Below are 16858 nucleotides of genomic sequence, written 5' to 3' on the forward strand. Positions count from 1 at the left end.
GCTGTCAGTCAAACTGTCAGTCTATCTCCACGTCTTGTTGCATTTTTAAACTAATCATATGGTGGCGGGGGATAGGATAGCAGGGAGCTGCCTGCTCACTAGGAGAAATAACCAACCACACATTTTTGCACCTTCTGCTCGCTGTTGAAGACCAGCAATCCCATAAAGATGAATGTCATTTGTAGTCATTTATACTTATCAATACAAATGAAGCAAACAAAGGTGTAAATGAAGTATTTATATTTAAGGGAATAAAGTTTGAAGAAGCCAGAGATTAACTCATATATGGGAACATGTCCTACAATCAAAACATCCCCATCAGTCATGTTCTAGAGGGACTTTTTGGGTCTGCGGCTCAAAATTTTGCATCAGTTTTTCACTGTGAATTCTCCCTAATGGATGTACAGAGGTTTTTGTTAACAGCTATGTTTGTGTGCAAACAAACAATCTACTAATTAGTGTTCTATTTTTAAATTGAAACGTGCTTGTGTATGACACTAAATGATAAAGTAGGCTACTGGCATCAACACTTATTGACTGAATGCACAAAATTGGAATAAATTAATGTGTGTACGTGGATCCTTTTGCAAACATTCAGCATACATAAAATATTTATATTTTTTTGTTAAAGTTATATACATGAATGTACGAAACATCTATTTAGTGAGCTTTCAGTACTAGGGTTGGTCTGTGAATAATAAAATTAAATAAAGTCCAATCAGTCAATTTTTCATAACCAGTCTAGTTAGTGTCATGTTATAACAAATCCATTCTGCACGGTCCCCTCACCACACTATAAAGTTAATATTTTGCGCTGTAAAGGTCCATTTAGACTGCTTTGATACAACTGGTCTCTTTAGCACCTATATCCCACCTTTGTCCAATTACCTTCTCAATACTACTGCATGTATTGTAGCCTGACCACCACTTATGTATCAAGCATCAAAATTATTTAAGGATTGTTCAAAAGCATTTACATTTTTGATTTCTGACAAACAATTGTCATTTGTTAACCAGGTACCATTGCGTTATCGACGATGCAGATCATCACCCTTATGACATCATCACCCTTATTTTAGCAGTCATTCACCTTGGAATTGGTACTTCACAACAGCTGTATTGACCTAGAAGTTTATACTACTTTCATCAGCAACTTTAGAATATCGTGTGTGCAATAAAACTCTTGTTTTCCCCTGTTTATAACAATTACTGTTTTTGCTTGTGAGAGCACGTATTCGACTGCTCAATCAGCGCGTGGCTCCAGCGACGCTGTGGGATTCTCACGTTCCAGCCAGTGCACGCGCCTTCCAAAGTCAATGCCCCGAGATTCAGTTCCACACGTACTTCCGCCTGTTCTTTAAAAAAATAATACTATACAACGTAGTGGAGCATTATTGTCCACACTGAGATTTGGAATACATTTTAATATAGATCAAAGTCATTACTATAAAAACGGGAGATCAAGTTTCGTTTGGTGTTTGTTGTTGCATTGGATTTGTTCAAAAGAAAAAGACACATTATGCAGCAAGATGAAGAGATTATACATATCACAACCAATAACACACCAGGAGATGTCAATAGCCGCATCATTAGCATTATATTTGCATTTATTATAAAATATGAATCAGCTATTGATTGAGCAAAAGGTTACTATACAAACTTACTCAACAAGTTCACTACAAACTGTATTCCCATATGAGTCTGCTTGAATCAAAATGCAAAACCACCATAGATTATGTAATTTGCAATTTGATCACATTCTTTCTGGCTCCTGGCTTCTACCGACTGTTCAACTCCTGTTTGTAGATGACTAATATACGGTCATATACTTTCCTTTTAAATATTTTATTTAACTCTCATTGGATTGGCAAATAAATATCACACTAAAATGACCACAGATAATTTGATTTTGAGCTTTTTTTTTACTTAAGATATAAAGGACCTAATTATTTCAACTTTTGATATCAATTTTTTTTCGTTTCTAATCCTCTCGCAAACATCTTTTGGTTGTGAATAAAGGAACATACTTTGGAGAATTCTATCTTCTTTGTTTTAGTATTTCACAACATTTAAAGACAATACTTGTTTAGTAATTCAGACAATAAGCTAATTTAAAAAATATTCCCACAATAAAGTAAAAACCCATAGAGGTGACAAGTTTAACCCATCATAAAATCCCAAACTTTAACAAGCTTTAATTCTGAAAAGCAAATATTGAAGTTTCCGGTGCTCTCTTACGAGACTATCGCGCGCTTCGCGCAGCTGGTGAGACTCGCGGCTGCACGCGCGCCTGGCGCTTCTGTCAGCGGAATACAAACGTTTCACAGAGAGAGGACACTAACGCGGTCTGCGCGAATTTATTTCTCTCCAAATGTTTTTATAGCCATTTTCTTTTGACCATGAAACCTGGACCTGACTCACCGGTTCGGGTCACATCATTTAGGTGAGCCGTGCAGTGACACTGGCTCTTATCTGACAGACAGACCGGTGGGACGTGACGGACAGGTAAACCGCCATACGCACCTAATCAAATGGAATAACTATAAGAGAAAATATGATGTAACCTGTTAAGTCTGGACTTTACCGCGTTATAACTCAAGTATGGAGCCGTTATAGCGGCTGGACTGGAGGTCTGTGTCTGGTTTTGTCTGCGCTCCGTCCCCGCCGGTGGACACAGCTGAAGGGGCAGGAGACACGGACCGAGACGGGACTGGTTTCGCTGGTTCGCCGGAGACATGGCAGCGGCTATCGCGAGCGGGTTGATCCGGCAGAAGCGACAGGCGCGAGAGCAACACGCCCATCGACCGACCACTCACCGGAGGCGGAAGAGCCCCGGGAAGAAGCAGGGGCTGTGCAACGGCAACCTGGTCGACATCTTCTCCAAAGTCCGGATATTTGGTTTGAAGAAGAGGAGGCTACGGAGGCAAGGTGTGTGCTGCTGCAGGTGGTGGTGCTGCCGCCGCCGCCGCTGGAACACTCACGCGCATGCATGCACGCAGACATCCGCACGCGCCCTTTTCACTTTTACACACACACGACCCCTTTTCTGCACGTGCCGTGCGCGCGCCGATAAAGTCCCCGCTATGCCCCCTAAAATCATGCACACACACACACACACACACACACACACACACACACACACACACACACACACACACACACACACAGGTGTACAAGTTTGTGAGGCCGAACGTGGCCCGGAAATATCCGGAATTTGCACTATATTTGTAAACTACGACCTCATAAATGACGTTTTATCATCTAAAGACCTTTAGTCCTATGAACTCATGGTCGCTAAAGGTTAACCTTTTCCCAGGCTCTCCAGTGGGTGATAAAATGGGTGCGCACACACACACACACACACACACACACACACTCTTTCTCCCACCCACACAAACACACGCTGTCATGTCTTGTAGTAGCCCATGGTTCAGTAGTTTTCAGGTGCATCCATTATTGAAGCCAAAGATTAGTGTGTCTGGACTCGCAGTGTGTCTCTCTCTCGCCATTTCATTTGAAACGCGCTCACAAGATCGGCCTGATCAAAATGTGATGCTTTACAGGAACAAAACAAACCAATATTGTGCTCCCTTTCTGATCCGCCAAGGCGCTGGGAATGTAAATCCAAGCGAATGAACTGAGCTATACATGCGATAAATGCAGAGATATGGAAACGGGAAGGGAACGCAAGATGAATAAAGTGTTGTGATTGTGTGCGACGTGAGCGTTCAATAGCAGAGGCGATAAGTGCTGTTCTAATCAATTGATTGGGAGCGAACGCAGCAGGTGATGCTGGATGAAGGCAGGAGAAGGAGACAGGAAATGAAAGACGGGGCAAATAGGAGGAGCCTGATTCATGGAAGGATTGTTTTTAGCCTCCTGTTTACACCTCCAAATGATCACTACGTCCCCAATTAACATCCCTCAATTTCAGAGAAAGACCTGCCCTTTTTTGAGCATTGGTTCGATCGCATCCTCATTTTGTCACCCTCTCACCTTTGATGTCTCATGTTTCTTTGATGTTTCATGCTTCCAACGTATTCTTTCATCCAAAGATTTACACTTTTTCATGGCCACGATATCCCCGTTCTCCATTTTCAGCCCCACTCTGGCGTGCTCCTCTAATCAGCACGGCTCTATCCTCCCATCTTAATTTTGTCCACGTCTTCCCATATTCCAGCCCATGGAAATTTGCTCATATTTTGCCAATGCAACCAGAGCCATCCCTCTAAAATGATAGCGTTTTAAGGCCTTATCGGCCAGCCGTGCTTCTCCTCCTCCTCCTCCTCCTCCTCCTCCTCTCGCTCCTTCCATCCCTGTGTTCCCAGCTGTGAGAGCTGCTGGCGAGAGCGCGGTGATGGCTGCAGCGTTTGTGCACGCCAGCCGCTTTGACTGTCTTCCAGAGGTTTTGTGAAGGGAAGACAGGTGGGCTCCAGCCGACCCTCAGCCGTCATTACCGAATCAAAGATGTCTGTTAGACCGACGCACTTTTGTCCCTTTCTTTCGCAGCCTAAATGGGCTTAATCTTTCCTGTAATTCCGAGAGGACAATTCCAGGCAATTCTCAAATGTTTGGTGACAGCAGCCTCGCCGAGGAGCTGCTAACTCATTTTAAACGACTTCATTAGTTCAGGATTTGATAGACAGGATCCTCCGTGCCACGCGACATAATCCCCGCTGCAAAATATTGGCGAGCTTCCCGTCAGCCCAGGGCACCAAATAGGCGATTTATTGAAATATCACATGCTACCGTTAAATGCACCTGGTTTGAAGTTTGCATCTCCCTGTTCAGGTAAATAACTTAAATTAAATACCTTCTGTCCTGAAAATGTCTTCTTGTGATATAATTTTAGTACAAAAACGGGTTTTTTCTTTTTTTACAGTTTATGTGAATTTATTCCGTTTTCAGTTCCATTTCTTTCCAATTAAATCATTCAATATTTAAAAGTTTCTAGATTAAACAAATGAATCCTCTCTCTCCAAAATGTTCCTTTCAGTACCGTGGTTAGATTATTGTGAACAAGAGTTGTTTTTTCCAGCTCTGCTCTCAAAGCTTTCAGCTCTTCTATTTATTTATATTTTTGACATTGCTGTCACCATAAAGCAAACCCAAATACTGCAGCTGTCAGTCAGAATATAGCTGAGATTCGGACTGAGCTATAAACAAGAGTCCAGTTGAACTCGCTGTTTCTATGTTCAGCAACGCGCTGTTTGGTTATTATAGAATATCAGAAAATGGTGGAATATGACATCTTGCAATGTCAAAGATTAAAAAAAAAAAGAAGAAGTTAATTGAATTTCACCTCAGGACTGGTTGGTTAATAATTGAAAAGGTGAAAACCGGTGGAAAACAAGATGCTCCTTACTTGAGGAGAAGCAGGCCTAAAAACCCCTCAACCCGGAGAGAAAATTAGTCAGGCGGCAGCGGTGCTGCAGCCTGGTTTGACACGTCATCTAAGGCTATTGTGCAGGGTGTTGGTCACACGTAAAGGGGACGCAGGTATAGAAAATCAATAACGGTTATTGGTGTTTCCTTTAGAGCGACAGTCATCAAGGCTGCAAAATCCACTGAAGCGCGTCGTGTTGAAATGATAATGAGATAAAGGGAGCGGGAAAAACTCGGAACGAGGGTGGATTTTTGGGGAAGCGCTATCAAAGGAACTGCGTCACTGCTGCAACCACACCTGAAAGGTTTGTGTCCAAAGAATCTGGCCGTGTTGTTCTAATGACGAATCACAGATGGAAACGACAGTTAAAAGCTTCAGTTCAGCCACATCATTCGTGTGTGTGTGTGTGTGTGTGTGTGTGTGGTAAAAGCAGATCGAGAGGTCGTCCATGCATCGCTGGCGGGAAGCGGTGAACTCAAACCCACATGATGACACTTAAATTGTGTGACGGCTTTGATGAGCTGACCGATTGAATCGCGTGACATTATGGGGAGAATCTAGCTGTGTGTGTGTTTGTGTGTGTGTTTGTGTGTGTGTGTGTGCGTGTGTGTGTGTGTGTGTGTGTGTGTGTGGATGGGGAAATACCCTCCAACTGCAACAGTCTGGAATCACAAGGCTGTTGCCATGGCAACCCGGGGACGGGAATCTCCCTAGTAACAGACAGGATGTGGAGACGATGGGAAGTGGGAACATCACCTTGGCGACTGTGGGAATGTTGCTACAGCTGCGGTCGGGCGCATCTTCGGGGGAAAGGGAACCTGGGATGGGAGGATAACGACATATAAGCGGATAAAGCTTGATGGAACGCTGCCCTCCGGAGATGTGCCGGCCCGTCACCTTTTAAAGCACCAACGATAACCAACAATAACCCCATTTGAGGCTGAACGTCATTTCATTTAGATGGACAATGAATCAACATGCGGGAAGAAAAAAACCCCGGAATAGGCCGCTGGGTCGTGGGTCCACATCACGGGTCCGGTCGGTTCCAGCTCCCCTTTATAGTCTTCCCATTTTGTTCTCATTTGTAACCTGTACAGTTTTGTGGTCGTGTAATTCTTAATGAGGTCACTCCAATAAAAGGGTTGCACTTAAAATGCTATTCCTGAATTCCACATTGAATTGAATTCAGCATTTCATGGGGGTGATTTTCTCTCTTATCTTGGGATATTTGGTCAATTTTTCTTTGGGTTAACAGGAGACACACACCCAGTTCAAGGGAAGTGGACAAAAAAACCAGCGGTTAGTTGCCTGGGCAGTCATTTAATAGTCGGAATAAGCTAATATTAGAGACAATCCATGTCCTCTTCTAGCCTGGAACGTCGTTGATGGCTCCCTGCTTGAATTTCGATTCATGCGGCGCATCGTGTTCAGAGAGGTGTGTTGGGAGTTCTGTCATCTCGCCCCTTCTTCTCGCCCGTCCTCTCCCCTGCTGCACAAGATGGTTGCTTCACAAAGATGGAAAACACTGCCCCGCTCGCTCGCTCGCTCGCCCTCCCCTCTCTCACACTCCCCGAGTCCAAAAGGGGATTCCCAACCCATTTTATCAGCGCTGATGAAGATCACCTCTATGTGTTGTGTTCCAGCGATGCAGAATCGGGCGTGGTCGCCTGCGTGTGATGTTTAATAAGGAAGCGTATTAAAAAGCTTTTTTGCAGAAAGGTGCCACAAATTATTATTGTTGCACTGATAACTTTATTATATATTTATCCTATAAACATAATATATCTGATTATTATACAGCAACATTTACAGCTACAGTAAACTGTTAATACTCCATGTGTATATTTATGCCTGCATATCAAGAAAATCAATTTATTGGTTAATAGATTTATATTGTAATAAGCAGAATATGTATTTAAAGCCTATTTATGGCTCCACAAGACCATCAAAGCTTTCCTAATAATTTATCAGACTTATTCAAGCGGAACAATGACAGTGAAAGAAGGATTAGTCTAAGAATGCTGTAATAGATTGGATGTGCCTGACTAGACTTTCTGCAGGAAATCCCTCAGGATAAGCGCATGGTCACACTGTGTGTGTGTGTGTGTGTGTGTGTGTGTGTGTGTATTTAAATGCCACAACTGTATCTCATTGCAAAGAATTCCATTTCTGGAGGGGGAGGGGGGTGTAAATCTGTAGATCAGTCACTTATAAATCAGCTAGTTGAAGCTGATGGATATTGAAGCTGACGTATTTAAAGGTTACATGTGGTGTGTGTCTTGTGTTTACTCATTTGTCTTGTGTTGTGTCTTCTGTGTGCAGAACCACAGCTGAAGGGCATAGTGACCAGGTTGTTTTGCAGACAGGGCTTCTATCTCCAAATGGGCCAGGATGGAAGTCTGGACGGGACCAAAGACGACAGCACCAACTCCTGTGAGCAGACGAAAGAACACCTACACACAGAAATACCACATTTCACGTTTTTTTTGCAAATGATATAATGACAACAACAAAGAAGAAGGGTGTTTATCTTGTCTTGTGTTACTTCGCAGCACTCGTAATTTCACACTAATAGAGTTTCAGAGCTCACAGCAACAAGTGGATGGAAAAATTGCAGACTGCATAATATTTATCAGCGTTAGACTAAGAGAGCTAATGCTAATCAGTAATCACTAGTGCGCAGCTCACTAGCATAAACCATTCCGGTCACATTGGCTAAGCTTATTTGTTCTCTCCCAACTGCGTGTTCCGTCTCACTTGTTTCTATGGTTTCTCCTCTTTGGCAAATCCCTTCCTTGAAATCCTCGACATTTTGGTAAATTTTCTTGTGAAATCTTGCACATTAATGGAGTTAAACGCAGTTCCAGCTTGCATCTTTCAATGCGGGCCCTGTTTGGCAGAGGGAGGTCGCCAGTGACATTTCCTGCAGCATTTAAAGCAGCGTCGTCGCTGTTTACAATCAGCTCGCTGCCTATCTTTATGTTAATGTAGTCTTTGCCTGAGTATGATGGTTGATTACTCTTGTTCACGTCAACAAATTTTGCACTGTGTTGACAAAAGTCCCAAATCAACCCTAAATGGCTATGGCTCATTCAGAAACATGACTCCAGTGATCGTTCACCTTCTGCGGCTAATTGTTTTGCAGAGATGAACTAGGAAATACTGTTAAAGTCCTGAGAAAATGATCAATTTTCAGTAATCAGCAATATGACAACTTTTAAGAGAAATCTATTTTCAAATTTAAGCTAAGCAAAAGTCCTCTTTTCACCTCCACGCTCCTTCTCTCCTGTTTATATCCCTCGTTACTCCCTCTCCACAGCTCTGCACAGTTAGTTAGCCAGTGTTAGCACGTAGGACTGTAGCACTTTATTCACCTTAGTCTCTCTTGCATGGTGGTTTGATCGTGTCTCTCACGGTGAGTCACTTTGGACAACAGGACTAATATGTATCACGCAAATGTAAATATTTGATCAAATCTCTGAAATTGATCATTTGCCGATGAAACTTACACTAGTTTAAAGTGCATTGATCTGTGCTTTGAAACTGTACAAACATCTCAAAACAGCTTGGAGTGACTCCAATAATTATTTAAATTTGTCATTTTTGCTGACAAACCATTGACCTTTGACCTCTCGCCACACATTAAAAATAGTATTTTTACAGTTTTCACAAGATGGTGGCAGTTAATCTTCAGAAACAATCCAAACCTCCACCAAGCCAAACAATATAACAATATCTAATTACAGAAAGATAGAGAGAAAGACGGTATTTCCAGCAGGTGGTGCTAGCTTGTATACTGCATGACGTCCTGGCAGGTGGTAGGCTAGCAAATGATCCATCAGCAAGGCAAACATAATCTCTCACAGAGAGGACCTTCCTCTTGGACCTGTGGCTGTATAGATCTCAATTATGCATCTGCTGAGCAGACTGGACTCATCTGTGCTGCAAGCAAAGCATTGGCGGTTCTGCTGAGCGATGACTGGGTGTGAGAGTGAAGTCTGCTCGTGCACATCTGTACGAGGAGGTGAGGATGATGAGATGGCTTCAACCATTTCAAAACCAGCGTTGGGGGCATTCCAAACTAGCGTGACCTGTCATGATGACAACGTCAAACCTGCACCTGCTGTACCTGTTAAACCCCGACTGACCTGGCAGCACCTCTCTATTAAACCCAAGATACCTTCCTTTAACCTGTCAGCAGCCTTTGTGGACCTCCCAAATAGGGGGTAACCCTGGGGACCTGGTGAAGTCATCTCATAACCACATCTTTGCTCACCTAGAGGGACAGCTCAAAATGATAAAGCGATTTCATTCCTCCAAATGGGTCCAGAGGTGTTAAGGGAATGAAAATGCAGACAAATGCGTGGTATTATGACAACACACCCTAAAGCATGACCCCAAATTGTCAAAAATAATCTCTAAAATCAACTCTTAGCCCTCACACTTTACATTTTTTACATACTATATGTCCACGTGTCTACCTTTGTCTATCTATTTATGTCCTCAGCTCTGTTTAACTTAATCCCTGTGGGCCTGAGAGTCGTGGCCATCCAATCAGTCAAGACTGGCCTTTACATCGCCATGAACGGAGAGGGTCACCTCTACTCATCGGTGAGCATGCACGACATGGACGGGTTTAATAGTTACTGTTGTTTTGGATTCATTTTTGCCAGTAGCGGAACACACATCCTCTCAAAGCTCTAAATGAAAACCACTAAATCAAACAGCCTTTGTCAAATCACTGACAAGAGACAGACAAAAGAGAAAAAATATGGCCGACGTGATTGGAGAGAGATGTGAGGGAGCGGAGAGCGGTCGGCTGCTGGCAGATCTGCTTTAGTGCGGTATGAATTATTTGCATGTTGATTCTTCAGAGGGAGTTCATGCTCCTTTTTCCTCCCCTTCTTTGGTGAGTAAGACAAGAGCCACAGTAAGTGGGAGTAGAGAGAACTGGGAGGGAAGGTGAAAAGGAAAAGAGGAGATGAAAGGCAGGAACTGAGAGAGAAAGGTTGGGGGAATAAAGGTGAGGCCAGGACAACTCATGAAAAGGACAAAGACAGAAGAAGAATAGAGGCGAAGAAAGGAGATGGCAAAGAAATAGGACAAGGACAATGAAGGGAAGATGGGCAGGAAGAATGGAGAAAAGGTTGAGAAGGTTTGGAGATAAAGGCAGAATTGGACAGTAAGTAACGACCATGTTCAGGATGAGCCTTCACTAAACTGCCTGTATCATGCTTTCACTCATATCTTCATTTATCAACGATTTTAGCGTAGTCATTTATTTCTGGACAGCCACAAGGGGGAGTCCACATCTTGCCACCTATTTTAAATACAAAAACTATTATTCAAGACTATTATTCATCCTAATGGTGCCACCATTTAGCATCAGTTGGCTAAACTCCTCTTAAACTTAATGGATTCTCTGTCAATTTTAAATACCCAGCTATGCTCATCTTATATTCTACATAAATATACTGGATGTTTAAAGTAGTATACGTGTTCAAGAACTTGTTAACTCAGCTTCTTTCTTGTCATCATCCACCGTTCATCCATTTGTGTTGTTCACTGCTGTGTTTGGGTGGGGTAACAAGAAAATTCTCACCAGCCAGAACCACCAAAAATGAGCCATCCACAGTATTTTTTAATTGAATTGATAAATGAAAATAAAGGTTTTCCAGAGAGGACGTGATCCAGGTTCGAGCTCTCTGTGTTTGGTATAACCGGCCCCGTTAAGTTCCATTTTTTAGATCCTCATTAGCAGTACAAATCTTTGTTCCTGAACTGGAATTCAGTCTCTTTCTGCAAGATTTCAAGATATTTAAATGTATTTTGAGTGATATCATGCGTGGATAACTGAAGCACGACATTTTCATTTTGTTTTGTTCCTGATAATAGACGCCTGGGAAGAAACACTGTGGTTGGCCAATAAAAAATGGAGGAAAAATTTAGTTTTTTCTAAAATTCACAGCTGCATGGGCCTCCTGGAGTCCCCCCCCCCCCACTCACACACATACTATACAGATGGAAAGTGAGCCTGTTTGATCAGGCTCCAGCTCTCCGAGTGATGCAGGCACCTACCTGATAAGGAATATATAATAGCAGGTGGAATCAGCGCTGCCTGATGGTTAATAGGCTGTTGCTGGTGGCTGTGGTATGAGAAGTGTCCAGCATACTCGAGGAGATGCTCATTAAACTCTGCCAGGACTGACTCACCTGTGCGTCCATGCCTTTATGCAGTGGGGGCCGTCAAGTCCAGCTGGGTGTTCATGATGGGACACCGTTTGGATCAGATTTTATTACTGTAAAAGTGTCTGGAAATCCCCACAATTATGCAGAATAGTTCAGTGCAGCTTGCACTTGTCAGCCTGGGATGGTTCTCGCTGCATTTGACCTGAGGCAGTATGTTGAAGGGCATCGTTGCCTTGTCCATACATCATTTTCTAGTCTATATATCGTATATAGATTTTTGTCTGTACATATGGATCAGCCTTTTAGTGCCTCTGCAGTATTACATGATTAGCCTGTTCTTGTCTGTCCAATTATATAAAGGGAACCAGAATTAACTGGGGGACATTAAAGTACAAATCAATAACAACAAACATCAATAACAATAATAATGGTGATAACAATAATAACAATTCTAATAATCATAATGATGATGATAATGATACTAATAATAAAGATACTAATAATAAGAATGATACTACTACTACTGCTAATAACAATTATAATAATGATGATGATGATGATGATGATGATAATAATAATGCCAATAATAATACCAATAATAATAATAATAATAATAATACCAATAATAATAATAAGAATGATACTACTACTACTAATAATAACAATTATAATAATGATGATGATGATGATAATAATAATGCCAATAATAATACCAATAATAATAATAATAATAATAATACTACTACCACTACTACTACTACTAATAATAATAATGATGATGATGATGATAATAATAATAATAATGATGATGATGATGATGATGATAATAATAATAATAATAATAATGATGATGATGATGATGATGATAATAATAATGATGATGATGATGATGATAATAATAATGCCAATAATAATACCAATAATAATCATAATAATCATAATAATACCAATAATAATAATAATAATGATACTACTACCACTACTACTACTAATAATAATAATGATGATGATGATGATGATGATGATGATGATGATAATACTACTAATAATAATAATAATAATAATAATAATAATAATAATAATAATAATAATGACAATAAGTTTATCTTTAAATAAGTTTTATCTTTCTTACATGTCATTACATGTCTCTTAAAGAGAGTTGAGTCTTGAGCCTATCCCATTATGTATGCTGCTTTGCTTTAAATCATAATCTTTATCCTGTGCTTGCAAATTGTTAATAATGTGCTGCAAATTCAGTTATCGATGGGAGAGCCGATTTATTAATCCCAGACATCTGGCAGTGTGTATATGTGCATGCATCGATGTGCATTTTGGGCATGGGCTCATGCACCCAACAGATGGCACAGTGTGCAATGAGCTGATATGTGATAATTATTTAGCATGCTGAGGAAAGTTGAAAAAAATGGATCCTGTTGAGTTTTATAGAGTTGACGTATGAAGAGACATGAGTGCGTGTTACTGTGTGAATGGTGCTGCCATCAGCTCACAGATGAAAGAGGAAGTGGACATGTTTCCTGCAAAGTGCACGCCATTTATTCACCTTACATTCCACAGACTTAGCATTTGCTACTATTCCATATTATCAGAAGGCAGATCAATGAGACAGTATGTATTCTGTTAGGTCCGAAAAGGTCATGCAGGCTATGCTTGTGGTTCACGTACAGCAGTGCCCCCATGGAAAAAAAGCTTGTTTGGGAAATTTTGATTGTGCTGAGTGACCTTCAGCCAAGATTAGAAATGAATTCCTGCCTGCCCACTCCTCTGAGTAACACGGTGAGGCTCAGTCTTTCTGGTAGAGAGGCTTCAAATACCTGCGCCTCTCAAATGGGTCCATCACTCTTCATGTGCTGTTCTTGAGATTGGTATGAATCTTAGTGACTTAATACATATTATTAAATAAAGGACTGTCTGCAGTCTAAAGATGAATATATGATTTCAACTCATATTATTTTGGGCTGTGTGTACCCACTTCAGGGAATTCACTCTCTGTACTGTATTTTCTAGAGTTGCTAATGCAAAAGACATTAAAAAGTGAATAAAAAGTCCTTTTTAAAATGTTCAATCCGGTACAAAAACAAATCTTTTTGAGTGAACTGATCCCTTTTAGCTTATTGTCAAAGCAACATTTGAAAAGAATTATTAAAACAAAAGCTACCTGTAGATGCTCTCTAAGTAGCCCAGCATACACATCAGGGATACATTTACATGCTTCTGAGTTCCAACGTGCGCCATAAGTTGGATTCCTTGAGGAGGGTTTGTGTGGCGCTCTTGCGGCGGTGCTACACCAGCCGATGGAATAAGGAGATCCACATTTTCATCAGCATAATTGGATCAGGTGTACGGATACGGAGCGTCTGAGGAACCCCATCGGGCTCCTGACATGCCAAGAGCGAGGCTGTGATTGGAGTGATTTATGCTTTGATTCAAAGCGCCTGGCCTCAAGGATATCCTTTCAAGTCTCCTCTCAAACCGCCCTCTTCACTCCTCTGTCTCAGAATGCCACAACTCCTCCTCCTCTTCTTTCTTCTCCCCACGCTTCTTTTCTTTAGAATGATTTGTTTGGCCACAAATCCCCTGGGAAATTAGTGTGGTGATAATGACTGGTGTTGAAACAACAACCCACTACAGCCACACACACACACACACACACACACACACACACACACACACACACACACAGTAAATATACACTCTTAACATCATACCACACGTGTTAAGCTTAGCAGCATCAGGGCGTTCTTTAACCAGTGCAGCCTGCTTTTGAAAGGAAGTGGAAAAACTCAAAGGATGTATCGTTTTTAGAGGAATTCTCTATTAATTTTACAAGTTGCCTGTAAAATAATCGATCCAATTTCACATTTTTTTAAAAATCTGTTTTTATGTTAATACAGAACATATTGAAAAGATGTTTGGTAACAGCTTATTATCCCCCTTTTTCTTTCCACATTTTTTGTATTTATGCTATATTGATTGATTAAAAGATTAACCTCAATACACCAAAAAGACAAAGTGAATACTGTTTTGTTTTTTCATTATTATTTTAATTTGGGAGGGGGGGATTAGCAAAGGGACATGTCTGTCTATATAAACTTGGATCCGAGGATGCCTATCAGAATAGATTCATTAATAAGGACAAAAGAACTGCGTCCAGAGCTCAGACAGGATGGTGTCAAGGCCAGTGACAGATGCTGCTGCCCCAAAGATTCCCAAAAGCACAGTGGCCTCAACCAGGACTCTTGTCAGAGCTGCTCGTCCAGCCGAACTGAGAACAGCCAGGTGGGACAGGAAGACTGGTCAAGGCTGAGGGAAAGCTAAAAATGAAATCCTGATCCGGAGTGCTCAGGAAGCCAGACTGAGCTGAAGCCTTCCAACAAAACAACGTTTTGACCCACATCCAAGATGGCTCAGGAGTGGCTTAGTCTGACTGTCCTGTGACCCAGGCAGAAGCTCATCTTGGACCCAATCACAATTCTGAAGAGATATCATGGCTGCCCACCAACAATCCTCGTCCAGCTTGACAGATGTTTAGAGGATCTGTAGAGAAGAGTGGCAGAACATTCCTAGATACAGGTGTGTCGCACCTGGAGGGAGCATCTCTGCTGAAGCCTGAGGCTGGTACTGAACCGGGACCAAAGGGTTTGGTTCTCATTTTTTCATTTTTAATACATTGGCTTGATAAACAAATGCAATCTTTGCTTTGATATTCTGTGAGTGTTGATTAAGAAGAGACTTTTTCCATTTTGTGGGAGGCTGCAATGTAACAAATATGAAACTAGTGTAGCTGCAGTGATGCCTTTGATTTATGGTAATCAAATTATTGCTGGGGTTCAGGGTTGTGTCTGGCTTTGTCCTGCAGGGGGTGCCCTGGAGCACAATTGTACATCTTGCCGCCTATTCAAGCAGGTTGTGCCTGCCTATCAGGGCCAGGGTGTTTGTTCGGGTCCCCTTGTCGCGTGTTGGTGAGTTTTGGCTTCCCCCGTCGTGTGTTGGTGTGGTTAGGTTTTCCCTTGTCGTGTGTTTGGTTTCCATAGCCAGAGTGTGGTGGTCTTTGCCTCTGGTTGAGTTTCCTGCAGTCCAGGAGGACCGCTTCTGTTCCCTGGTGTTCTGCGGTTCTGGAGGGCCGTTTCCTGTGCCCTGGAGGGCCAGATTGTTCTGTTACGTGAGGGTTAAGGAGGCCAGGACCCAGATGCAGAGTGCAAAACAAAAGGTTCTTGACAAAAATCCAAACGATCGAACCAAGTAACAACAAAACTCTAAGTAGCAACAGAAAAGCGAATGAAAAATCACCACAAAATGGGGAAAAAAAACGTCGAGGAAAAGCTGAAAGCAGTGGCTAGGCACTGAAAAAACGTACTGCTCGAGAGAATAAGCGAGGCGAAGGGCTGGTGATCTCTGGGAGCTGGAGCTAGGTACCGAAGCATGAGCAACAATCCGGCACCTCAGACAAAGAGGGGAGAACGTGCTGCAGGTGCACCAGGGGCTCAGCGCTCTCGGAGATGGGCCCGCCCCTAAATGCTGCTCCTGCAGGTAGAGGAGGAGGCGAGAAGTCTGAGGGACAACCAGAAAACCGAACCACAACAATTATAGCTATTTATCCATATATTTTTTAGCTAGAACAGTGAGCGGACTAATAATTGATAAAATAATTATTAATTGAGTATCGTTTCCAGGAATTACATTAAGTCCACAGGACACCAAGCTAATTAGACGCACGAAGCCTCAAAGAGAAATGAAATTTCTTATCAGAAAACATGCAAACATTTTGAACTAGTCTGCCAGATGAAACAAACGTCTGATGAATTCATGTTAAAAGCTGAGAAGTGAGGAACGGTGAGGAAAGAAAGCTTTTTAGAGGGGGAATTTACACTTTTAAAGAAGTCCCTGCTGTAGCACTGCCGTGAATATTCATTTCCAGGTTCAGCATCAAATTTCCGCTTTTGATCAAGCAGGACCAAACGTGTATTGGACATCGTCAGGCTTTAATTTACATACGCTGAATTCATTACTGCAAGCTTTACATTCTCTGATCTACCTAATAAGACGACTTAATAAAGAGTTGACCTGAGAATGTCAGACATTACACTGTATGAACGTGTGAAAACTTACAATGCTGCTGCCTTGGATTTGTTACCTATATGATAAGAAATACATTTCCCATCACGCCAAAAATCCAAAAATACTAACACATTTTTGCTTGGATTGAGTTATTATACACAATTAATGTACCTCAATATTGTACGCAAGTACGTGGTGTGTTCTGCT

General features: G+C 41.8%; 1 protein-coding gene across 3 annotated transcripts in view; it reads left to right on the plus strand.

Moving 5' to 3' along the window:
- LOC101067516 (fibroblast growth factor 14-like) overlaps positions 1–16858 on the plus strand; it is a 41352-nt gene that overhangs the window by 16666 nt on the left and 7828 nt on the right. For 2 of the 3 annotated variants that reach the window (XR_003889333.1, XM_011619158.2), the window contains exons 2-3: positions 7709–7819; positions 9894–9997. Coding sequence is in view for 2 of the 3 variants with exons in the window: in XM_011619158.2 (XP_011617460.2) it covers positions 7709–7819; positions 9894–9997 (215 nt within the window). In the remaining variant the exon portion in view is untranslated. Of the gene's footprint in view, positions 1–2251; positions 2929–7708; positions 7820–9893; positions 9998–16858 lie in introns of those variants that run through there. The other variant, XM_029840638.1, reaches the window with a different exon arrangement.

Source organism: Takifugu rubripes, chromosome 8, assembly GCF_901000725.2.
Source record: "Takifugu rubripes chromosome 8, fTakRub1.2, whole genome shotgun sequence".
In the NCBI taxonomy this organism is placed as follows: domain Eukaryota; kingdom Metazoa; phylum Chordata; class Actinopteri; order Tetraodontiformes; family Tetraodontidae; genus Takifugu; species Takifugu rubripes.